The 21,576-nt window shown below is 42.0% G+C and overlaps 1 protein-coding gene across 1 annotated transcript in view; it reads right to left on the reverse strand.

Moving 5' to 3' along the window:
- The window catches only part of REV3L (REV3 like, DNA directed polymerase zeta catalytic subunit), a 217,494-nt gene that overhangs the window by 64,940 nt on the left and 130,978 nt on the right, over positions 1-21,576 (reverse strand). Inside the window, exons 5-10 of the mRNA XM_075862281.1 lie at positions 17,616-17,712; positions 13,894-13,988; positions 9,676-9,780; positions 5,564-5,648; positions 4,127-4,269; positions 3,647-3,775 (exon numbers count right to left, since the gene is read on the reverse strand). Of these exons, the coding sequence (XP_075718396.1) occupies positions 3,647-3,775; positions 4,127-4,269; positions 5,564-5,648; positions 9,676-9,780; positions 13,894-13,988; positions 17,616-17,712 (654 nt within the window). The remainder of the gene's footprint in view (positions 1-3,646; positions 3,776-4,126; positions 4,270-5,563; positions 5,649-9,675; positions 9,781-13,893; positions 13,989-17,615; positions 17,713-21,576) is intronic.

Consider the following 21,576-nt stretch of genomic DNA (forward strand, 5'->3'; position numbering starts at 1 on the left):
AGCTGTTTCCTCTAACTTTGGATATAGGGATTTGGTATGTCTTTGTCTCTCTGGCCTCAATTTGCAATTTTCCTCCCTCTTTTCCTTTTCCAATGCATCCTTGATGGTATTGGAAAGTTCTTAATAAATGCATGAAATGCCACTATTTGATCCTTGATCTAACCACGGCACTCTATAATCAAATATTCCTCCATTCAATTCAGTCATTTATTATTCTGACATGAACTATATATCAACTCGTATTCCAGGCCTATGATTGGGCGGTCTGGCTGTCAATCAATTCTAACCCTATTTATAGAAGAAGCAAGAATGCTGGCGAAACGCGCGTCGGGTGCTTATTACTTTTAACAATCCAAGGTGCAATAATATGGCCTTTAGCTATACAGTACTGTACCAGTCTGTACGTAGCTAATTTCATCCCACAATTGGACAAGCTGTCAGCTGTCCCACGAGTGCAACAGCAGAGTTTGAAACGCAACCCCGCTGTGCTTCACTTTAGCAGCTAGGCGTGACCCAGCGCTTACCTGCAATACTGACTGTGGAACGATATCCTAGATCCATCCCACCGAACGGTCTCTCCTGTACCGCTGCCCCACCAATCTGCGGGGCAACCGCTCACCTGTCAGTATAGTCTCTGCCGACTAACTCTTGCGTAAATATCTCGCTCATTTTCCGGACAGCGCTAACCACACTGCCGCCCTGCGAATCAAGGCACATCGTCAGTGCGGGGTCTCGCACTGTTGGGACCACAGTCTATCACTCGGACGATTGTTCTGCATCGCTGCCTCAGCTCTCCTTGCTGAGGCGCCGCTGTAGCATACAATCAGTCCCTGTGCTTTACAATCCAGTCCCAATAGTACCCACCACATTGCTGCTCCGCTATCAAAGGAGCACCGCTGTGGGAGATCAATTGGCTGGAGTCCATTCACACTGCTGCTTGCAAATCGCATGGCAGTACATACCGTACTTTAATTGTGGTACATTACAGTGACCCATTATTGTTAAACTGGCCTCAGGGTATGCGAGTTTGGGGGTCACTCACACATACCCCATTGCACCACTGGTATTTTTTTATCATAATTTGCTCATGTTAACCATACTAATACAAGTTATATATTATAAAGATCACATACTTTCCTTCTTTCCCTTCCCTCCAACGACATTATTTCATTCATACTTTTGTTAAGTATCTGTCTGGGCATACCCATACTTGCCAACAGTCCTGGTTTTCATGGGACTATCCTGCGATACTCAATCCCAAGACTATGTGTATAAAATGATGAATCATGGAAATTAAATTGCCAAGGTTCACAAGGCCTTATAACAAAAGGGAGCCTAAACATCCCAAAAGGAGTAAAAGGGGTTGTCCAGGATTAGAAAAACATGGCTGCTTTCTTCCAGAAATAGTGCCACACCTATCCATTGGTTGTGTCTGGTATTGCAGCTCAGCTCAATTAAAATTAATTTGTCTAAGCTGCAATACCACACACAACCCGTGGACAGGTGTGATGCTGTTTTTGGAAGAAAGCAGCCATGTTTTTTTAAATCCTGGACAACAGCTTTAAACGGCTGCCAGGATTGGTGGTTTCTCTCACCCAAATTATTAGTGCAAAAGTGTGACTGCCAATTACAATCACCCCAGCATTGGTGATCGCACAGACACAAATGTTAAGGTCTTTAATGCTGTGCCTTTCACGATTGCCAATACGTGTACCAATGTCATAGTGGGGGAGCTACCGTTCTCCTGTGATTATTTACAGCATATACATCCTGATGTGCCATGTTGAGACAGGATTATCTTCCAATCAGACAAATTCCCCCTTGTTATTCTGGTTTATTCAAAGATCATTGCAGCCTTTTTGAGAAATCAGAAGATGTACAGAACAGAGATAAAAAGGAATGGCCAGATAAAAAGCACCTTAAAGAGGCTCTGTCACCAGATTTTGCAACCCCTATCTGCTATTGCAGCAGATAGGCGCTGCAATGTAGATTACAGTAACGTTTATATTTTAAAAAGACGAGCATTTTTGGCCAAGTTATGACCATTTTTGTATTTATGCAAATGAGGCTTGCAAAAGTACAACTGGGCGTGTTGAAAAGTAAAAGTACAACTGGGCGTGTATTATGTGCGTACATCGGGGCGTTTTTACTTCTTTTACTAGCTGGGCGTTCTGACGAGAAGTATCATCCACTTCTCTTCAGAACGCCCAGCTTCTGGCAGTGCAGACACAGCCGTGTTCTCGAGAGATCACGCTGTGACGTCACTTCCCCAGGTCCTGCATCGTGTCAGACGAGCGAGGACACATCGGCACCAGAGGCTACAGATGATTCTGCAGCAGCATCGGCGTTTGCAGGTAAATCGATGTAGATACTTACCTGCAAACGCTGATGCTGCTGCAGAATCATCTGTAGCCTCTGGTGCCGACACGATGCAGGACCTGTGAGTGACGTCACAGTGCTGCACTGCCAGAAGCTGGGCGTTGTGAAGAGAAGTGGATGATACTTCTCATCAGAAAACCCAGCTAGTAAAAGTAGTAAACACGCCCCGATGTACGCACATAATACACGCCCAGTTGTACTTTTACTTTTCAACACGCCCAGTTGTACTTTTGCAAGCCTCATTTAAATAAATACAAAAATGGCCATAACTTGGCCAAAAATGCTCGTTTTTTAAAAATAAAAACGTTACTGTAATCTACATTGCATCGCCTATCTGCTGCAATAGCAGATAGGGGTTGCAAAATCTGGTGACAGAGCCTCTTTAAACTTGAAAGGCTTTTTAGCTTGTTTTAGAGAAAATGACACATTTGACACAGGACAGTTACCGGATCTGACTTCACAAAGCACTGTGTGTAGCCAGCAGCACATCTACTGTATGCAATACTGTTATTTCTCATCAGGCTCTGTAGACTATTTATACATTGTGAAAATAGATAATGGTCACTCTTTGTAATAGATCAAGTGTCAAAATGATGCTGTCAAGAGCATGTTTGATATACTGGGGACGTTCTTCAGCTGCGTCCATGATCGCGCTTGCGAGGATGTAGCTGCTTATCTTGATTTTAATTGGATGGTTTATAACACACCATAACATAGTTTAAATCTTTGCTAATGAATGTAAACAGATATACATACGTACATTACAACCTGTTCCTAAAGCGTCGAGTTCCGTTTGGGGTTTCCGTTCATCTATTCTGTCAGTGGAACAGATGAACGGAAACTATACATTCCGTTTGCATTACCATTTATTTCAATGGTAATACTTCAGTTTGTTTCCGTTCCGTAAAGTTTCAGTTTTTGTAACAGAAACAATAGTGTAGTCGACTACGCTATTGTTTCCGTGAAAGGAACGGAAACTAATGAAAACCAACTGCAATGTAAGCATTACCATTGAAATCAACGGTAATGCAAACGGAAGCTATCGTTTCCATTCGGCTTTCCATTCATCTGTTCCTGACGGAATGGATGAACAGAAACCCCAGACGGAACCAGATCATGATGTGAACAGGCCCTTATTGTCAACTCTATTTTTTTTAAAACATACTTCTGTTTATTGTCTTTTTGTGCTCAAAATGAAAACAATAAAAAATGGACAGAACGAACACACTGTAAAAACATGCATAAAACAGATAAAAGAGTTACTTACAGAAGACTGGAGACTGACTCAACCTCTGAGGAATAGGTTGGAAGCATTGACTAGTTTCCATGATGTTTAAAATGGCTTCTTCATCAATCACAGCATCAGTATTGCCTTTATTGTCACATGGCTCAATTTCTAATAAAGGAGAATATATTGTATCACCTTTACTTGTGATATGTTCACAATATGTACAAATATGTAATAAATTCCCCAGATTTTTCTGTAATTTAATTCTGTCCTCTAAACCTATTAATTGATGCTAAAAGAATAAAAAAAAACGATGTCGCTGAATATGACAAATAAAGGGATTTTTCTTATGCTATATGAGACCTGACTGATCCTCACTACAAGTCTAAGAAAATGCACTCCATGTTAACGTCAGTGAAAACTGAATGCAAGCACGAGTAAGAAGACATGCAGCGATCAGACTTTTTATGACATGCCACAAAGTCCATTTCATATAAATAGAAAAGTAGAGGGTCTTACTTTCCTGTGGATCTCTGTGCACCTCCACTAAGTTAGCTGGTGTACAAGGAATAGACCCTGATAAGTCCAACTGTGAATGCAACGTTAGCTCCGCAGAGAAATCGTCCGACATGCCGCTGGAGTCCATCGAGTGTGACAGTGTCCTGTTTTTAAGGTATGATCGAGAAAACGACAGATAAGAAATAACACAGCTAAAGTACAAAAGAGCAAAAGCAGAAAAAGATCAGATGACCCAGCTAGTATTTCCTTCTTTCATTATTTTTTATATATTAGCATCTTCGCTCTGTGTTTATTGCAGATGTTTATACTTTAATTCGGGGGCTTCTTCTACTACACCGACTGGAAGCCGGTTCCCTGCATTTACTACTCTTTCAGTCAAACAATACTATATGGCATTGCTCTTGATCCTGCCCCATATTAGTCTTACATTCTGCTGGGTTATTACAAAACTAGAGAAAAGACGTACTTTACCTAGAAAGAATCCTAGCTGGTGTGATCACAATTTTGCTATCGTTGTCTTATATAGCATGTAATGCGAACACAATCATAAACCGTTTTATATGGAAAACCAGTGGGACATTTTAAGAAGCATTGCTCTAGAGCAAAGGTACTCAACTGGCAGACCGCGGACACCAGATGTCCGGCCCCCTAAACTCAATTGTTTCTGCATACTTCGGATACAGATACAATTGAACTGCCTCACTTGACGGGTGGACGTAGGGTAGCCATCAGTTCCCTGCCCCACCATTCAACACTTTCCTGCTGTCATCGCGTCAACTGCGTCTTTCCGCTGGAGTAGGCCTGGTCAGAAGCAGCTAGGCCTGCATCGCTGGATGATATCGCGGGAATTGGGACAAGTGAGTTTGTGGTGGTTTGGCACTTTCTACAGGGGGCACTGTGTGGCACTATCTACAAGGGGCAGATAAGCCTCGGATTTCTGCAGTAGATTCATGCAAATCAGACCTGTGTGAACAAAGCCTTTGTGTTGGTGTTTAGATCGAACCTTCACCTTGCGGGCGCACTCAGATAAATGGAGCTTCACTAAAAGTAGTTGAGTACCCCTGCTCTGGAGGAACTAGAGTAGTGGTGACTGCAGGGACCGGCTAGATAGAAGCTTACTTTTGTTTTAGAACCACAAAATGTTGACCGCTAATAAAAAAAACATAATTTGTACTCATATTTATTTATAATTCCCACCTCTAGAAAAATATATAGAACACCTTTTTTTTTTTGCATTTCTACTCTGTGAATTGTTATTTGAAACAGATTAGGATTTAGAGCATTACATCATAAGTGCTGATGGTATTTTATTATTTTGTTGTGTATTTTGATCATTTAAGTGTCCCTAAACTCCGTAAAATGGTGATTGAAGCGGACAACGTTCTTCACAGGGGGCACCTGTTTACGTGCCTTGCAAGTAAGGAGTCTCATACTTACACTGAGAAGTCATTTTGTTTCAGAATTTCTTTTAGTCTTTTCTGAAAGATTTTTTCACTTTCTGTTACAGCCAAAAATCCACGCTCTTTAGACAAAAAAGAAAAATGATTCAGCATTTAGCAAAGATCCCAAACATATCAGGGTGTTAAAAAAATAAATAATTGAATTGAAGTTGATGTCCAGACTCCCCCTTTTTTTCAGTTTAGTATAGTCTACTACAAGGCCAATATTGTTTGGACACTGGCCATGTTAGTAAATGGTTCAATTCACATGAACGTTTCTCTGAATGGACAATCTTAAACAAGTAGCTAATCAGAAAAAGTTGAGCTGCAGATAAGGGCTCATTCAGACGAGCGTTTATTACGGCCGTTAAAACAACGTCCGTCACACTGACTCATGTATTTCAATGGGGCCGTTCACACGACAGTTGGTTCAACGGAACGTGTGAAGGGTCCATGAAAAAAATAGGACATGTCACTTTTTCACGTCCGAGGTTGCCGACGCTCGTGTGAATGTAGCCTAAAGCATGGGAAGGACAGAGCAGAAGAATGAGTCACTGATGAAACAGAAGGGGGATTTCAGATTATGTCAGACTTCTTTACGACAATCAATGATAATAGATCTGCTCTGGTGGAGCAGAACGAAGATGCAGATAAGCAGCTAACACTGAAGAAATTAAACAGCAAGCAAGCATCACACATGAAGAAGTCGGCATATATATCAGTCTAAAGGGGGTTTTACACTGGACGGACGATTATCAGGCAGACAAGCTTTCATAGAACGCTCATTGCCAATAATTTCCCTGTGTAAACAGGGGAACGATCAGCAGATGAACGAGCAAATGATTGATCATCTGCTGGTCGTATCGTTTTAAAAAAGTGGAATATTATCGTTGTCGGCAGCACATCCCCAGGGAGACGCGCTGCCGACATGATAATGTATGGATGGGGACGAGCGATCGGAGTAATGACGGCTCGTCCCCAACCATAGCTCCGTGTGACAGGAGCAAACGAGCGCCGATCAACTATGTCTCGTTGATCGGCGCTCGCTGCACCGCCGGGCGCTTATCAGCTGGAGTAAAAGGGCCTTAAGTACAAAATTGGACAGCCAGTTTAAAAGTTTTATGAATCTAAAATACTGCATACGCTACTGAGTACACAGAATAAGTTGCACTTCCAGGCCCCAGAAAAAGTCATAGTACAAAATGTGGTTTTAAGTTCTTGAGAAGGTTCCTGTATTGCAGAGGGATCGATCAAAGTAAATGCCTTAAACTGAAGGATTTTTTAGTCCATAAATCAGGTACAGTAGTGTTCAAAAATATAGCAGTGAGTTTAAAAAGGCAAATAAAGCGCCATCATTCTAATAACTTTTATTTGCTTAAATGCAAATGCACAGGAAATACTACACATCCAACTCCAAATCAAAACAACAACAACATTTATCCAGTTTGTGTGAATCCTTTACAGAAAGTAAAGAAAAAAAGATTAGGCTGTTCAAAAAATAGCAACGCCAGCATTTTTCTTTAAAAACTAAAAAATGTAATGTATAAACTGATTTTTTTCCAGATTTCACTTTACTAAACTAATATTTAGTGACATAACCATTGTTTCTGACATCTGTGTTGCATGGAATCGACCAACTTCTGGAACCTCTGAACATCCAGTCCAGGAAGATTGGACGACATTCCACAGTTCTTCTGCATTTTTGGAGTTTGCCTCATAAAACGCATTTTTGATGTCTATGGGATTGAGGTCAAGGGATTGTGCTGGCCAATCCATTACCTCAATCCTGTTTGTCTGTAACCAAGATGTTGTTCGCTTACTGGTGTGTTTTGGGTCATTGTCTTGTTGAATCACCCATTTTAAGGACATTTCTTCTTCGGCATAGGGCAAAATTATCTCCTCAAGTATTTTGACATATTCAAACTGATCCATGATCCCTTGTATGTAATAAATAGGCCCAACACCATGGTATAAGAAACATCCCCATATCATGATTTTGCAGCACCGTTGCATTACTGTCCTCACAGTGTACTGTGGCTTGAATTCAGTGGTCGGGGGTCATCTGACATATTATCTGCGGCCACTAGACCCAAAAAGAACAATTTTGCTTTCATCAGTCCACAAAATGTTGTGCCGTTTGTCTTTGGACCAGTCAATGTGTTCCTTGAAAAATTTGTTACCTATCCAGGACATGTCTTTTTTTCAACAATGGGACTTTGCAGGGAGTTCTTGCTGGAAACTTGGCTTCACTTAATAGTCTTCTGATTGTAGCAGTACTCACTGGTAAGGTCAGATATTCTCTGATCTTTCTGGAGGGGATCATTGGCTGAGCCTTTGCCATTTGGGCTATTCGTCGATCCATTCGAACAGTAGTTCCCCGCTTCCTTCTGCATCTTTCAGGTTTTGGTTGCCACTTCCAGGCGTTTGAGATCATTTTAGTTGAGCAGCCTATGATTTGCTCCACTTCTCTGTATGTTTTTTCCCTCTCCAATCAAAGTAAGTTTTTCATCAGAACAAGGTCTGGAACGACCCATTTTCCCCGAGTATTTCAGAAGGAAATGCACTATAACCAACATGTGCAACATTTGCCACTCTCCTACCTTAAATAAGGGCCAAAATTGACAGCTGTTATTCCACAGAATGAATGACCACCAATTTAACACTTTACTGCTATTATTTTGAACTATTTATTTGAAATAAATGACTAAATTCCTCAGAAATGTTGGCTCTGTTTTTTTTTCTACTACACTTACAAGTTAAATTATTTGCTCTGTAGAAAGAACACTTCTACCAAAAACATTGATCTATCAGGTGATGTTAGACTGCTACTTTTTTGAACACTACTGTATATTTCCAAAAGACCTTAGTGATGGCTTTCATATGCATTTCTTGCATGCACTTGATGTTTACACCTATTGAATTAGTCTTGGATGCACTTACACAGGACTGATCCATTAACTATACCACATAACTGCAGAGATGGGAGTCTACTGCACTGGTAAGTAAGCGGAATTTTAAATATATGGATATTAGAAAACCATATACTTCTCGGTCTTATAAATTCATCAAAAAATAAACCACAACTTTAACAATGTTTTACGTTTTAGTTCAGACAGTTTTTTTGTAGGCAGAATTTTTTTTTTGAATTGCCAGCATTGTTTTAACGTTTTTTTTCCCCGTGTTTTTCACTGCGTTTTTTTTGCCAGCAGCCAGTGAATCCAATGCAAGGACCACGTGCAAAAAATGCCGCAAAAAAGCGCTGAGAAACATGCACCGCCGGGTTTTCCTGCACCCCATTAAAGGGGTTGTCCAACTTCTGACAACTGATGACCTATCCACTGGATAGGTCATCAGTATATCATCAGTGCAGGTACGACACCCAGACCCTGCACCGATAAGCCGCTCCGGTGGCCTGCGGGCACCGGATGTTGTGGCACATAATGCTATGGACGGAGCCCGGAAGCAGTTGGCTCCATACATAGCATAGCAGCTGTGCTGCAGAACTGCAGGTCTGCTCCTATTCACTTGAATATGAGAAGAGCTGCAGTACTGCAGCTCGGCCGCTATTCCGTGGCCGGAGCTAACTGCACGGAGGCACCGGAGCAGCTGATCTGTGCGGGGCCCGGGTGTCAGACCCCCGCAGATCATGTACTGATGACCTATCCGGTGGATAGGTCATCAGTTGTCAGAAGCTGGAAAACTTCTTTAATGTCAATGGGAGGTCAAAGGCAGAAACCGTGGCAAGAAAGAATATGCCCGGGAAAGCCAAATGCCCGGGGAAAAAAAAACGCTTTTGCCACCTATTAAAATCAATGGGGGCGATTTCGATTGTATTGTGGTGTTGATTCGGATGCGGTTTCCACGTCAAAATCAGCGCCTACAAACTCAGTGTGAACTGACCCTAATTCTGCATTTTCTAGGTATTGCCTGATAGTCGGTGATCATAGAGATTCCTCTCTTGCTGAATAATTGAGCATTGCCATTTGCAAAAGCATAGGAACGGTTTATATCTTGCACGAGTTGGGACTGCGCTCTGAATCTAAAAAACTAGAAGTTCTCACCTCCATCTAACCAACTAAGAACATATCTATTAATATCCACTCCGTTTACCTTGTGAATCTGGTGGAGCGATCTGGGAAGATTGCTGCTTCTCTCTACGTCGTTGTTTCTCATCTTCCCATATTGCTTGAAGACCAGGATTCTTTCCTATCTGAGCTGTTGAGAAAAGAGAAACAAGACCGCTTTATGTCACAAGTGTTATTTTCTTTAAATTAGGAAATGCTGAACATTAGCCGTGATCTAAATAATTTTCAAAATGTTTAAAAGTCAATCTTTATACCACCTTCACACGTTGAATCCATGCAGAAAATTGGAAGCATGCCCCACCAGTTCTGTATTGCCCATTGCTGCATATTTGCCCCTTTGTACTATGAGGGGCAAAATCTGGGGGAAAATCTGTACGTACATCTGCATGTGGATAAATGCAGATTTTTCAGGGTCTAGCTGTGGAACAATTCTGTAGCATGTGAACATATCCTTACAACTACGTTATTTTAGTAATCATTTGCAACTAGCACTTTAGGTCAGTGTTTCCCAAACACGGTTCCCCAGAACGCAGCAGATGCAAAACATGCCACTTTTACAGTAAAATGCATGGAAAAACAGTTAATACATCTAAGCAACAATATAGTGCTGGGCAAGCATTATAGAATGCATCATCTGCCCCTATATCAAGCTTATTTGAGGTCGGAATGGGAGCAGAGATTCTGTAACTCTGAAGTTTACCGTTCCTCTGTTATTCCTCCTAGAAATTTATAAATAAATTGACAACTGGGTTTGACAAAGGGGCGTGTACCTATACCGTTAAACTGTCAGCACTGATTGGACAGTTTCAGATTGTATAGGGACACACACCCAACTGCCAACATCCAGTTCTAAGAAAAAATGCTCCGAAATTGTTATTTCATGAGGAATACAAGTCAGGATGGCGGATAGGTTCCTCTTAAAGAGGACCTATCACTTTGAAAATGCAGTCCAATCTACAAGCAGCATATTATAGAGGAGAGGTAGGTGAGCAGTTTGATATATAGTTCTGTAGCAGATAATTCAGTATAACATGTAATTCATTAACTTAAACCTCTGCTCATTCTGGGCTTAGGAGTTCAGTGGGCGGTCCTACTCAGTGATTGACAGCCCCCTGTATGAGTGGGAATACATAGATGGCTGTCAATCAGTGTTTGGGACCACCCACTGGACTCCTAAATCCGTAATGAGCAGAGGTTTAAATTAATAATTTACAAGTTGAATTTTTGCTACAAAACTATACATCAACCTGCTCAGCTGCCCCTGCTCTATAACATTCTGTCCACGAATTGGACTGCATCTTCAACGTGCCTTGTTTCCTTTAAGTAACAGAAAAAATTTTGGACCTTTCTGTAATTTTTTCCTGTACGATTTAGGCCCCTTGCACACGGCCGCGCCCGTAATCACGGCCGGCTGCGGACAGTTACCCACATGTGCGGGCCTTGCTCTCATTATAAAGTATGGGAGCACGATCCAGAATATCAAAATATAGGACATGTCCTATTTTTTGCGGGTCATTTCTACAGCCCGGACACCATCCCGTAAATATACAGAAAGGTGTCCGTGGGCAATAGAAATGAATGGGTCCATACTTTGATCCACAATTACGGTCCGTAATTGCGGATCAAAATTACGGCCGAGTGCATGGGGCCTAATACTGTGGTGAAATTTTCTGTCTTATAATGTATACTACATAATGAGACACTAAGGCCTCATGCACACGACCGTAGTGTTTTTTACTGTCCGTAAATACGGATCCTTAGTCATCCGCATATCTGGCACGTGGTCTGCAAATATGGTCCGTAGTACATCCATATTTACGGATCCGCAAAAAAGAGGTTGATACAAATGATGTTACCAACCCCTTGAAAAGGTCAAATGTTAGCTCAGGCGCCATTTTCTCTGGCATATTTGCTTTGAGAGCTCTGTTGGATTCTCACTACTCTGGTGCAGCTCCTTCACAACCTCCGTCCACGCCTAGTCCTTAAGAATGGTGTCTTTATATTCTTCTAGCCGCTTATCCCATATCACTGGGCTTGGATTGTCTGGATGAGGTGTTCAACTTGCACTTTTGTCTGAGCCATCTTCTCTTGTCTCCAGGGATGCTCTTGCTGTTATCAGGCTGAGGCCGACACCTCGGGTAATCCCCTGCTGTCACATAGCAACGCTTCCGCAATTACGGATGGCTACAGATGCACATCCGAAGTTGTCCGCAATTTTGCATGCGCCCATAATCTTCTATGGGCGAGTACGTGACAGGAATAGGACATGTTCTATAATTTGCGGATTATTTGTACGGCATGGACACACATCCGTAAATATACAGAGAGGTGTCCGTGGCCTATAGAAATTTCATGGGTCCGCAGATTATCCGTAATTACGGATAAAAACTATGGTCGTGTGCATGAGGCCTTAGGGAGATTTATGAAAACTTTTGCAAAAGAAAAAGTGGAGGAGTTGCCCATAGAAACAAATTTAATTACAGCACTCAATTCTCAGAGACGAGCTTTCTGAAAAATAAAAGTAGTAACAAGAAATCTCCATTATAATTTAGTATCTATCAATGTAAAAATTCATTGTGAAACATTGTAGTTTTCAAACTGGCCACTAGAGGTCTGTTCAACTGGCTACATTTCAGACTGGTTTAAAAAAAAAAAAAAAAAAGTCGTCTGCGAAGTTCATTATTACTAGTGGGTGGAGGGTTAATGATAGAACGGCAAGTCTATTGTACTGTCGGAACCAAGATAAGCAGCTTTTGCAAAGAGAACAAGTTTTGAAAGCGGACAAGAGACAGTGATGTCACATCATTATTTTTGGACTTCATTACGCTACTATAAAGCACACCTTCTCATGTTGTGCAGAGAGGGTGGGAAGCAATTCCATCAAGCCCTGCCTCTAGCAAGGTAAATTAAATATAAAATGATTGAATTACAAGAAAAAATATGATAACAGATCCAAGCACTAGTGATACTTTATAAACTATGTTGGCTTATTTAAACGAGCGGAGTGTGCCCTTTAAAGGGAGTCTGTCACCAGATGTCTGTGTTGAACTACCACCAGGCTATTATAGATTAGGCTAACCTGATTCTGAAGTGTATTATGTCTTTCCACAGAGCGCCTTCTTTGAAGAGAAAAAGCTTTTATTACATTTATGCAAAAGAGCATTTTGGAGCAACCAGGGCGTCACAGTTGCTCCAAAAGTCTCTGTCGTCATTCCCCAGTTCACCCCCCTTCCCTCCCTGCTAGCCTGTTGGTATTTCAATATGGACATCTGGTGACAGACTCCCTTTAACCCCTTAGTGCCCACCAATACACCTTTTCACGGCGGTCACTAAGGGGCCTTTGACTAGGCCATTGCCTTTTCACGGCGGCCCAGTCTAAAGTCCTGCACGGGTGTTCCGTGCAGGCTGAAGCGGGTGATCGGCTGTCTCGTGACAGCCGGGCTCCTACTCCAACGGCCGCCATCGAAGCTTTGCATTAGTTTTTCATGGCCGTTAAAAAACTGATGAATTTCATTGGTCAGGCTTTTTTTGTCCCAACCCCCTGAAAACACCCAAAGGAAGGTCACATGTTCACCGACACTATTTACGGCCTTCCTGTATATGATGCCACACACCTCCCTGTATATGATGCCACACAGCCTCCCTGTATAGGATGCCACACAGCCTCCCTGTATAGGATGCCACACAGCCTCCCTGTATAGGATGCCACACAGCCTCCCTGTATAGGATGCCACACAGCCTCCCTGTATAGGATGCCACACAGCCCCCTGTATAGGATGCCACACAGCCCCCTGTATATGATGCCACACACCTCCCTGTATATGATGCCACACAGCCCCCCTGTAGATGCCACACAGCCCCCCTGTAGATGCCACACAGCCCCCCTGTAGATGCCACACAGCCCCCCTGTAGATGCCACACAGCCCCCCTGTAGATGCCACACAGCCCCCCTGTAGATGCCACACAGCCCCCCTGTAGATGCCACACAGCACCCCTGTAGATGCCACACAGCACCCCTGTAGATGCCACACAGCACCCCTGTAGATGCCACACAGCCCCCCCCTGTAGATGCCACACAGCCCCCCCTGTAGATGCCACACAGCCCCCCTGTAGATGCCACACAGCCCCCTGTAGATGCCACACAGCCCCCTGTAGATGCCACACAGCCCCCTGTAGATGCCACACAGCCCCCTGTAGATGCAGAACTTCATGCTTGATAAACGTAGATGGAAAAAAAGCTTACCCTCAATTTCTTGGCGGTTTAAAACATCAGCAGCTACAGCATCCACTTCCAACTCACAGGTACTTTGTGGTTCTACTCCCTCCAACATTAAAGAGCTGTAAGAGACAGATAGGTCTGTTTGGTACACGCATAACTGAACAATATATGCAGATTACATAGCACAGTAACAGTAACAAGATTAACAATTTATCAGAATGGCTTATAGGAGTTGTCTGGTTTAGAAAACCCACTTTAAATACCCTATTAAACCATTTTGAGTTATTAAAAAGGGGTCCCCAGCTCAGGTCTCATCTATTAACCAGAGTGGTGAAAAGCTAAAAATAAAAAGTCTCTCTTTCTCTCTGTAGGACTCAGCATATCCATTTATTACACAGACAGGGCAATGTTTTCAAGGGGAACTGTGTAATACCTTAATTCTCCTGTGGTGGTGCTGTTGGTAATTGAACACTTGCTGCAAGGTTCCCCTACAAATTACAGCTGATCGCTACGGGTCCTAGCACCAGGACACTTTGTAAACAGCTTATCAACAGGAAACCTTTCCAACAAAAAAATGGATTGTTCAAAGTGGACACTGCAATTGTATCATTAACTTTACAATCATCTCGCATATGGGGCAATGCAGGGTATGATATTTTCGACAACACAAACGTTTTTTCATGGGAAAAATTATTTGTACCAATGCAAATAGCTTTTCACGTTAGCTCCTTTCACTTACAAGCACCCTGATATGTAAGTAAAATCACATAGGTCATCAGATTAGGGGGTTGGGTTCATCTAAGGCCCGCTTTAAAGAATCACTCCAGCAAAAACAAATTTTTCCCTCACTGAACCGCTACTGGATTGTCTATCAAGTTCTGGACTTCTTTATGTATATTGCAGTCACTTCCCTGCAGTTCAGCCTATCCTCCCCTTCTGATCAGAGATTATCTTGGATTTTCCCCCTGCTATGCTATAATTTCCATGATGCCTCAGTACAGTATCACATGGCCTTCCCCCTATGTTCTAAACAAGCTAAGAGACTATAAGTATAAAGTCAGCGTGGCAGAGTGGTGATCTCCATTATACTGTAAATGTGTGTCCCGTTATCAACCGGAACCGTGATAGGAGTCCGCGCACGCACACACACCATGGAGAACTTGTGTGGAACAGTCCATGTCAGTTCATCATACATATACTTCTAGTGCCCAAGATTTATTTATTTTTTACCTTTTACGATACAGCTTCTATGTATCCTGTAGACATGGAAGCTGTATCATTCCCTCTCAGCAGATTCCTCCAGTTCAGCTGAACAGACGGTTCAGATGAGAGCGGGTCCAGCGTGTCTCCGACACACAGTATCCACCCAATATCACATTTATATTGATCAACTTAGATGTGATCAATATTAGGTGGATCCTCTATGTCAGAGACACACAAAACCTGCTCAGTCGAGCTGCCGGTTTAGCGGAATTGGCTGAGAGGGAACAATTTACAGCATGTATACAAGATCCATAGAAACTGTATCGTAAAGACTAAAAACAAAAATTTGATAAAAGTCACCTGAAGTAGAAAAAAAAACCACATTAATTTAATGCCAAATAACATTCAAAAGGTGTACCTAACCTTTCAGTAAGCGAGATTTTATGTTTTCTGGGTCTAGGCAAGTATTTTATTGAGGACAAGTTCATTTTATGCATATGTTAATTTATACAAAATCAATATTATTGCAACATTTGTTAAAGTGAATTCCCACCTTATTTTGATATTTTTATTCTAAATAATTGTAATATTTTGCGCTGATTAATTTTATAACAGATCTCCAGAAGCCGTGGAGCTCCTTTTCCTGTTATAGTGCCCCAAATCCCTGTTAGCTACAGAGCTGCTAGATGTTTCCTACCCACTCACTTCATTTCAATGAGCACCGTTCCAGGAGAGCTTGTGGGCAGCTCTGTATTTGTATGGGCATCTCTAAAATAGCGCAAGATAGCCTTTTCCAGCCATGGCATGGGATTAAGACCATTGTACTAATACAATCAAGTAGTCTAAGGGGAGAATGCTTAGGACAGATGACAAAAAGAAAAGATCGGAAGGGGTAGCAGTATCACATGAGGAATTTGGTATTAAGAACACAGGCTACTAGGCTGAGATGCCGACTAAGAGACTGAACTAACAACCCCACAAGAAATGTGGAGGGAAATGAAATCAACTTCCTGTAGCTGAATTAGGAACATAAACAGCTGAGCTTTGAAGATAAAAGCTTTAAGTACTACACATGAGGACAGCCAAGAGCTCTGTGACATTTTCATTTTTGGCTGGAGGTACACATGTTTAGAGGGGTTTTCAGTTGATGATCGGTTGACCGCTTGCGTCTGGCTTCTCTAACCCCTGGCGATCAGTTGTTATTGCCGGAGAAAGAATCGTCCTGCCATCTTTCCAATGTAGCATTACATGGCAGCCATTCAAATGGTTAATAAAGCACTTAAAGAGAACTTGTCACTAGGTCATGTAAATTGAACTGGTTTACTGACCTGAATATCGCTTTTTTACCCCCCGTTCCAGGGATGCCCACCGTTTTGTTGCCTCCCTATATGCTAATTTGCTGTAGTTGGCCAACAGGGCGTGAACTACCCTCAAGCTGCCTCGCGCTGATTGGTCAGCATCAGAGACAGGGAAGCTAGCTCCACCCTGTTGGCGAACGACAGCAAATTAACATAGAGGGAGCCAACAAAACAGTGGGTCATATCTCTGGAACGTGGGTGGGGGGGGGGAGGCGGGGGGTCCAGGAAAAAAAGAAAAATAGCGCTAGAATCAGGGAGACCGTGCTATTCAGGTCAGTGAACCAGTTCAACTTATATGAAATGGCAACAGGTCCTCTAATTATGCATTCTCAGCAGCAAGAATGAACAGCACCATCATGGACAGACTTTATTTCCATTTTATTTTTGTCTCAGAGCGAGTAGATTTAAAATGAACACGAACTACGTGGGTGCATTTGTCGACCAGTGAAACTTAATATTTGACCTTTGGGTGAAGAAAGCATTCACAGATGATGGACCTTGGATTACATAAACTAACAGGATATCACTTGTAAGCCTGTCAGCACATTGAATCCTTGCCTAATGACATAATTTATATTTCAAGGCAAAGAGCTCTGAAAAGTATTCACATGGCACCAAATCAGATGCTAAAAAGTGCATAAGGGGCATAACTGGGAGGGTAACGTGCAAAAAAAGAAATAAATATATCTTTATGTCGAAGGCCTCGTGCAGACGACTCATTTTTATCCACAATTACGGATCTGTAATTGCGGATAAATATACTGATCCGTTCATTTCTATGTGCCACAGACACCTTCACATATATTTACATGTAAGTGTCCAGGCCACAGAAATAACCCGCAAAAAATAGGGCATCTCCTATTTTTTGCATTTACGGACCGTGCTGCTATGCTTTTTTATGTGACCATGGCCCGCGGGTGACAGTCTGCAGCCCATCCGTGCCGTAATCGTGTGCAGGGGGCCTAAAAGTCACCTTTCCCATACAACTGCATGTAAATAAAAGGTCAATTCACCTTTTTAATAGAACTACATTGTAAGTTATTCCGAAGCGGTGTATTATCAAGGGAAAAAATGTAATTGACATCTAGCACGATCATAATTTTATTCTGCACAGGTTTACTTAGAAACCACAATTACATGACAAAAATATAGCTCAAACCAAGTGCGATATTCATGTTCACTAACCTTGGGATTTCATCTTCCTCCCATTGAGCAAAGGTGGCACTGAAGGAACTTCCTGGGATAGTATCTTTCAGAACTTTCACACCTTGTGAGCCATCGCCTAAACAAATGAAAAAAGAAAATGCTATAAAACTTCACAACAGGTGACAATGTCAATGAACTATTCACCACTTAAATGTCCCTGAGGTTGTATTATTGCTGGTCATGCCATCAATATCGGATGGGTGGCTCTGCGTCTCCTTCAATGTTTACTCAGGCACAGTGCCATAGATTTGGTTAAGACCGTTCCTGGCATTGCAGCTTAGATCTGTTTAACATGGACACGTAGGGAAAAAAGACTGTGACCAGCAATAGGATAGGCTGGCATAATTTAAACTAAATATGTCAAGGAGAAGCCTGGAAGCCCAAAAAGGAGGACGAGACATGAAGACACAACATTTTTGGAGAACACAATTTGCCAGGAATTAAGACTTTTTTGCACTTCTGATTGCACTTACTATATACATAAGTAACATTAATAGAAACTTTTTTTGTGAAGTTAGCAGACAGGTTGTAGAGTAGAGGTGAGGGGGACCGCAGCCCCAAGCGGACAGAAAGGTTGTAAGTAGGTATTGTACTGTAAGCCGGCACATGGGGTGGATTTGGCCGACATTGAGGGAGCATTCTGGCTGGCAAAGGGACCTTTGACTGACATTGGGGGCATTGTGCCTGAATCTGAAGGGGGCATTCTGGCTGGCAATGGAAGGGGGCTTTGGCTAACACTAGGAGTGACCCTGACATTCTGATTGGCGAGTTGAGCCTTACACTATACTTTCTTCGATGCAGTGCAATACACAACTCATCCGCTGCAGGCCTTTGTTTTGAAGAAGCTGCTTATGATATATATCAAGTTTCAGCTTCCGCTTCAAAAAGAGGTCCTATAGCAGCTAAGGTGTGTATTATAAGGAGTAATGTAACCGCTTCAATCAATTGTTAAAAATATTAGAAGTGAAATACTGCGCTTAGGTCATTCATTCACAATTCCTTATTTCTATACGGCCGTAATTCAACACACATTTCGTATTTTTTTAATATGCAGCATGCTCCATCTGATGTTCTGCACATTGAAGTGTATGGAGGAAGATTTCCAGCTGTAATATGGTAGGAGAACCGGATAATAAAGACGGAGCAAAAAAAACAACAAACAATTATTTGTATTTCGTTCTGTATGTAAGTGTGAATGAGGTGTTATAAAAAGCTGACATATTTGACCATGTGTGCCTAATGTTTGCCCTCTGGGCAAAACTGAAGGAGTAATTTTGCCTTATTTTGTGAGGTAGGAAGAAATATTTCATGTTCGGGAATATCAATCTGTACTGCACTAGAATAAATGTTATTACTCGCACACATAAAATGTTGCCGGTCATACAAATGCAATGGTGTAAGATCAATGGTGTAAGTGGTGGTCACCTAGATTTATTGGCAGCTATATCAGTCTTACAGACGCACGCCAAGACTAAGTGGTGGGTACAAGTTATGGGAAAAAAAAATTCTGGATCCTCGTCCTTCAGAGAATACTTAGCCGACTGTAAGCTCTACAAACAGCTCCATGGAAACATTAATTCCGATTGAGCTTCGCATGACTCAGTAGTGTTTGACCAGAGTGAACGCTAAATCATTTCCAGATGCAGTAACTGACAGGCTGTGGGGCAGCTGCCTGGTGACCTCTTAATAAAAGATCATGACTTGCAGGGCCCACACACACCATGATCTGTGATGTAGTCCTTTTGAATGCTTTATAACGGATTACCTAACTCCTCAAGGACATGGGCAATTTTGCCCCTAAGGACCAAGCGATTTTGCTTTGTTCTCACCACATGGCATTCTAGCATTCATCCCTTTTTTAGATTTACATATTTGTATGAGGTCTTGTTTTTTAAAGGTTATATTTTAGCCACCATTTTGCACATACGTTAATATATTAGCAATTCTTTTTATAGGGAAAAATGCAGATATTTAGAAAAATAAAAATGTCAAAATAGCATTTAATACCATTCACCACTTACCATATGTTGTTACAATTATGAGGATAGCAAATACGTGTATAATATTTTTAATATTTAAAGATGTTTGATTGGTGCTTAGTATATCATAGGGAAACCTATCAACTAACAAAATATATAAAGTTTGTACTGCACAACTAGTTAGTTGAGGAGGAAAAAAATGAAAACATTAGCACCTTAAAGACCGAGCTAATTTTGGCCTTAACCTTCTAACGGTCACCTTAAAATTGGAAAAACCCTTCTGAAAATTGTTATTTTTTTTATTGTAGATTTTTAAATGGTGCATACCTCAGGTTCCTTAAGTGCATTGTAATCCCTTTGGCCAGATGCACACGACCGTAAAAATGCCCGTAATTACGTGCCAATAGACTTCTATTGGCCATGGGTACCTTCCCGTTTGCTTACAGGAAGGTGCCCGGATCATTGAAATATATAGAACATGTCCTATTTCAGGCCGTAATTATGGCACGGGGAGGCCCATAGAAGTCTATGGGGCTCTCGTAATTACAGGTGGCTACGTATGTGCTCCCGTGATTACGGGAGCGTTGCTACGCATGGTACTCACTGTCCAGCGGTAGTCACTGTCCAGGGTGCTGAAAGAGTTAAACGATCAGTGCTGGATAGGGAGAAGGGGCTGCACTGATCGGCAGTAACTCTTTCAGCACCCTGGACAGTGACTACCGCTGGACAGTGAGTACCATGCACGGCGCACACAATATAGATTTCAAATGTTTCCTTCAAAAATCTGCAACAAAAAAAGTTCATACTTACCCAGAACTCCCTGCTTCTTCCTCCAGTCCGGCCGCCTGGGATGACGTTTCATCCCATTTGACCGCTGCAGCCAATCACAGGCTGCAGTGGTCACATGGACTACCGCATCATCCAGGGAGGTCGGACTGGATGTCAAAAGAGGGACGCGTCACCAAGACAACGGCGGGGGTACGTATGTACTTCTTTTCTTTCTATCGCTGCGTTCCGCTGCGGAAACTCTGCCCGAAAGGGCTGAACCTTCTCTCTATCCAGCACTGATAGAGAGAAGAGGCTGCCGATCAGAGCTGGATAGTGAGAAGGGGCTGTCGATTAGTGCAGTGCAATATCTCCCTCTACGTGTTAGAAGCAGAGAAAACGGGTCCATAAATACGGGTGGAATATGGGTGACTACGGACCCGTATTTACGGGCACGGGTCCGTAAATACGGGTTAAATACGGGTGACAAAGGACCCATATTTACGCCAGTATTTACGGGAGGGAAAAAATACGGTCATGTGCTTGGGCCTGTATAGGCAAAATCTTTTTTCTTCAAAGTAGCTCTATGAGACCTTGTATTTTGAGGTCCGAGCTGTAGTTTTTATAGGAAACATTTTGGGATACATATAACGTATTGAAGAACTTTTATATATTTTTTTGGATGGGGTGATGGAAACTAAAACAGCAATTTCGCGGTTTTTTTTTTTACATTTATTTTTAAAGTGTTTATCATGTGGTATATGTAATATGTGAACTTTATTCTATATTATGACAATACCAAGCTCATATAGTTCTATCATGTATTACTACTTCTGCAAAATAAAAACACTTTTTTTTTTTCTTAGTAAATAATTTTTTTTGTGTTGCCGCATTCCAAGACCCATAGTACTTTTATTTTACTGTCGACAGAGCTATACAGATGCGTCCTTCCTTACCGGCCCTGTTATCTTAACATATCCTGAGATGTGTGGCGCGAGATGACCAGCTTTGAAAGAAAACATGATTTTGTGATACTCTGTCACACAATGTCTATACTATATGTGTCTGTGTGGTCGCCCAGTGGTTGTAAGGTCAGTTGCAGCCTGTCAAGAGTTTTGCTTGCATGTCGCGATATTGTATTGAATTTGTTTCATGAGAAGTTGTAGTCCTTAAACAAATTCAAGCCGAGGTAGGGG

The sequence above is a fragment of the Rhinoderma darwinii genome, chromosome 4 (genome assembly GCF_050947455.1).
Source record: "Rhinoderma darwinii isolate aRhiDar2 chromosome 4, aRhiDar2.hap1, whole genome shotgun sequence".
In the NCBI taxonomy this organism is placed as follows: Eukaryota; Metazoa; Chordata; class Amphibia; order Anura; family Rhinodermatidae; genus Rhinoderma; species Rhinoderma darwinii.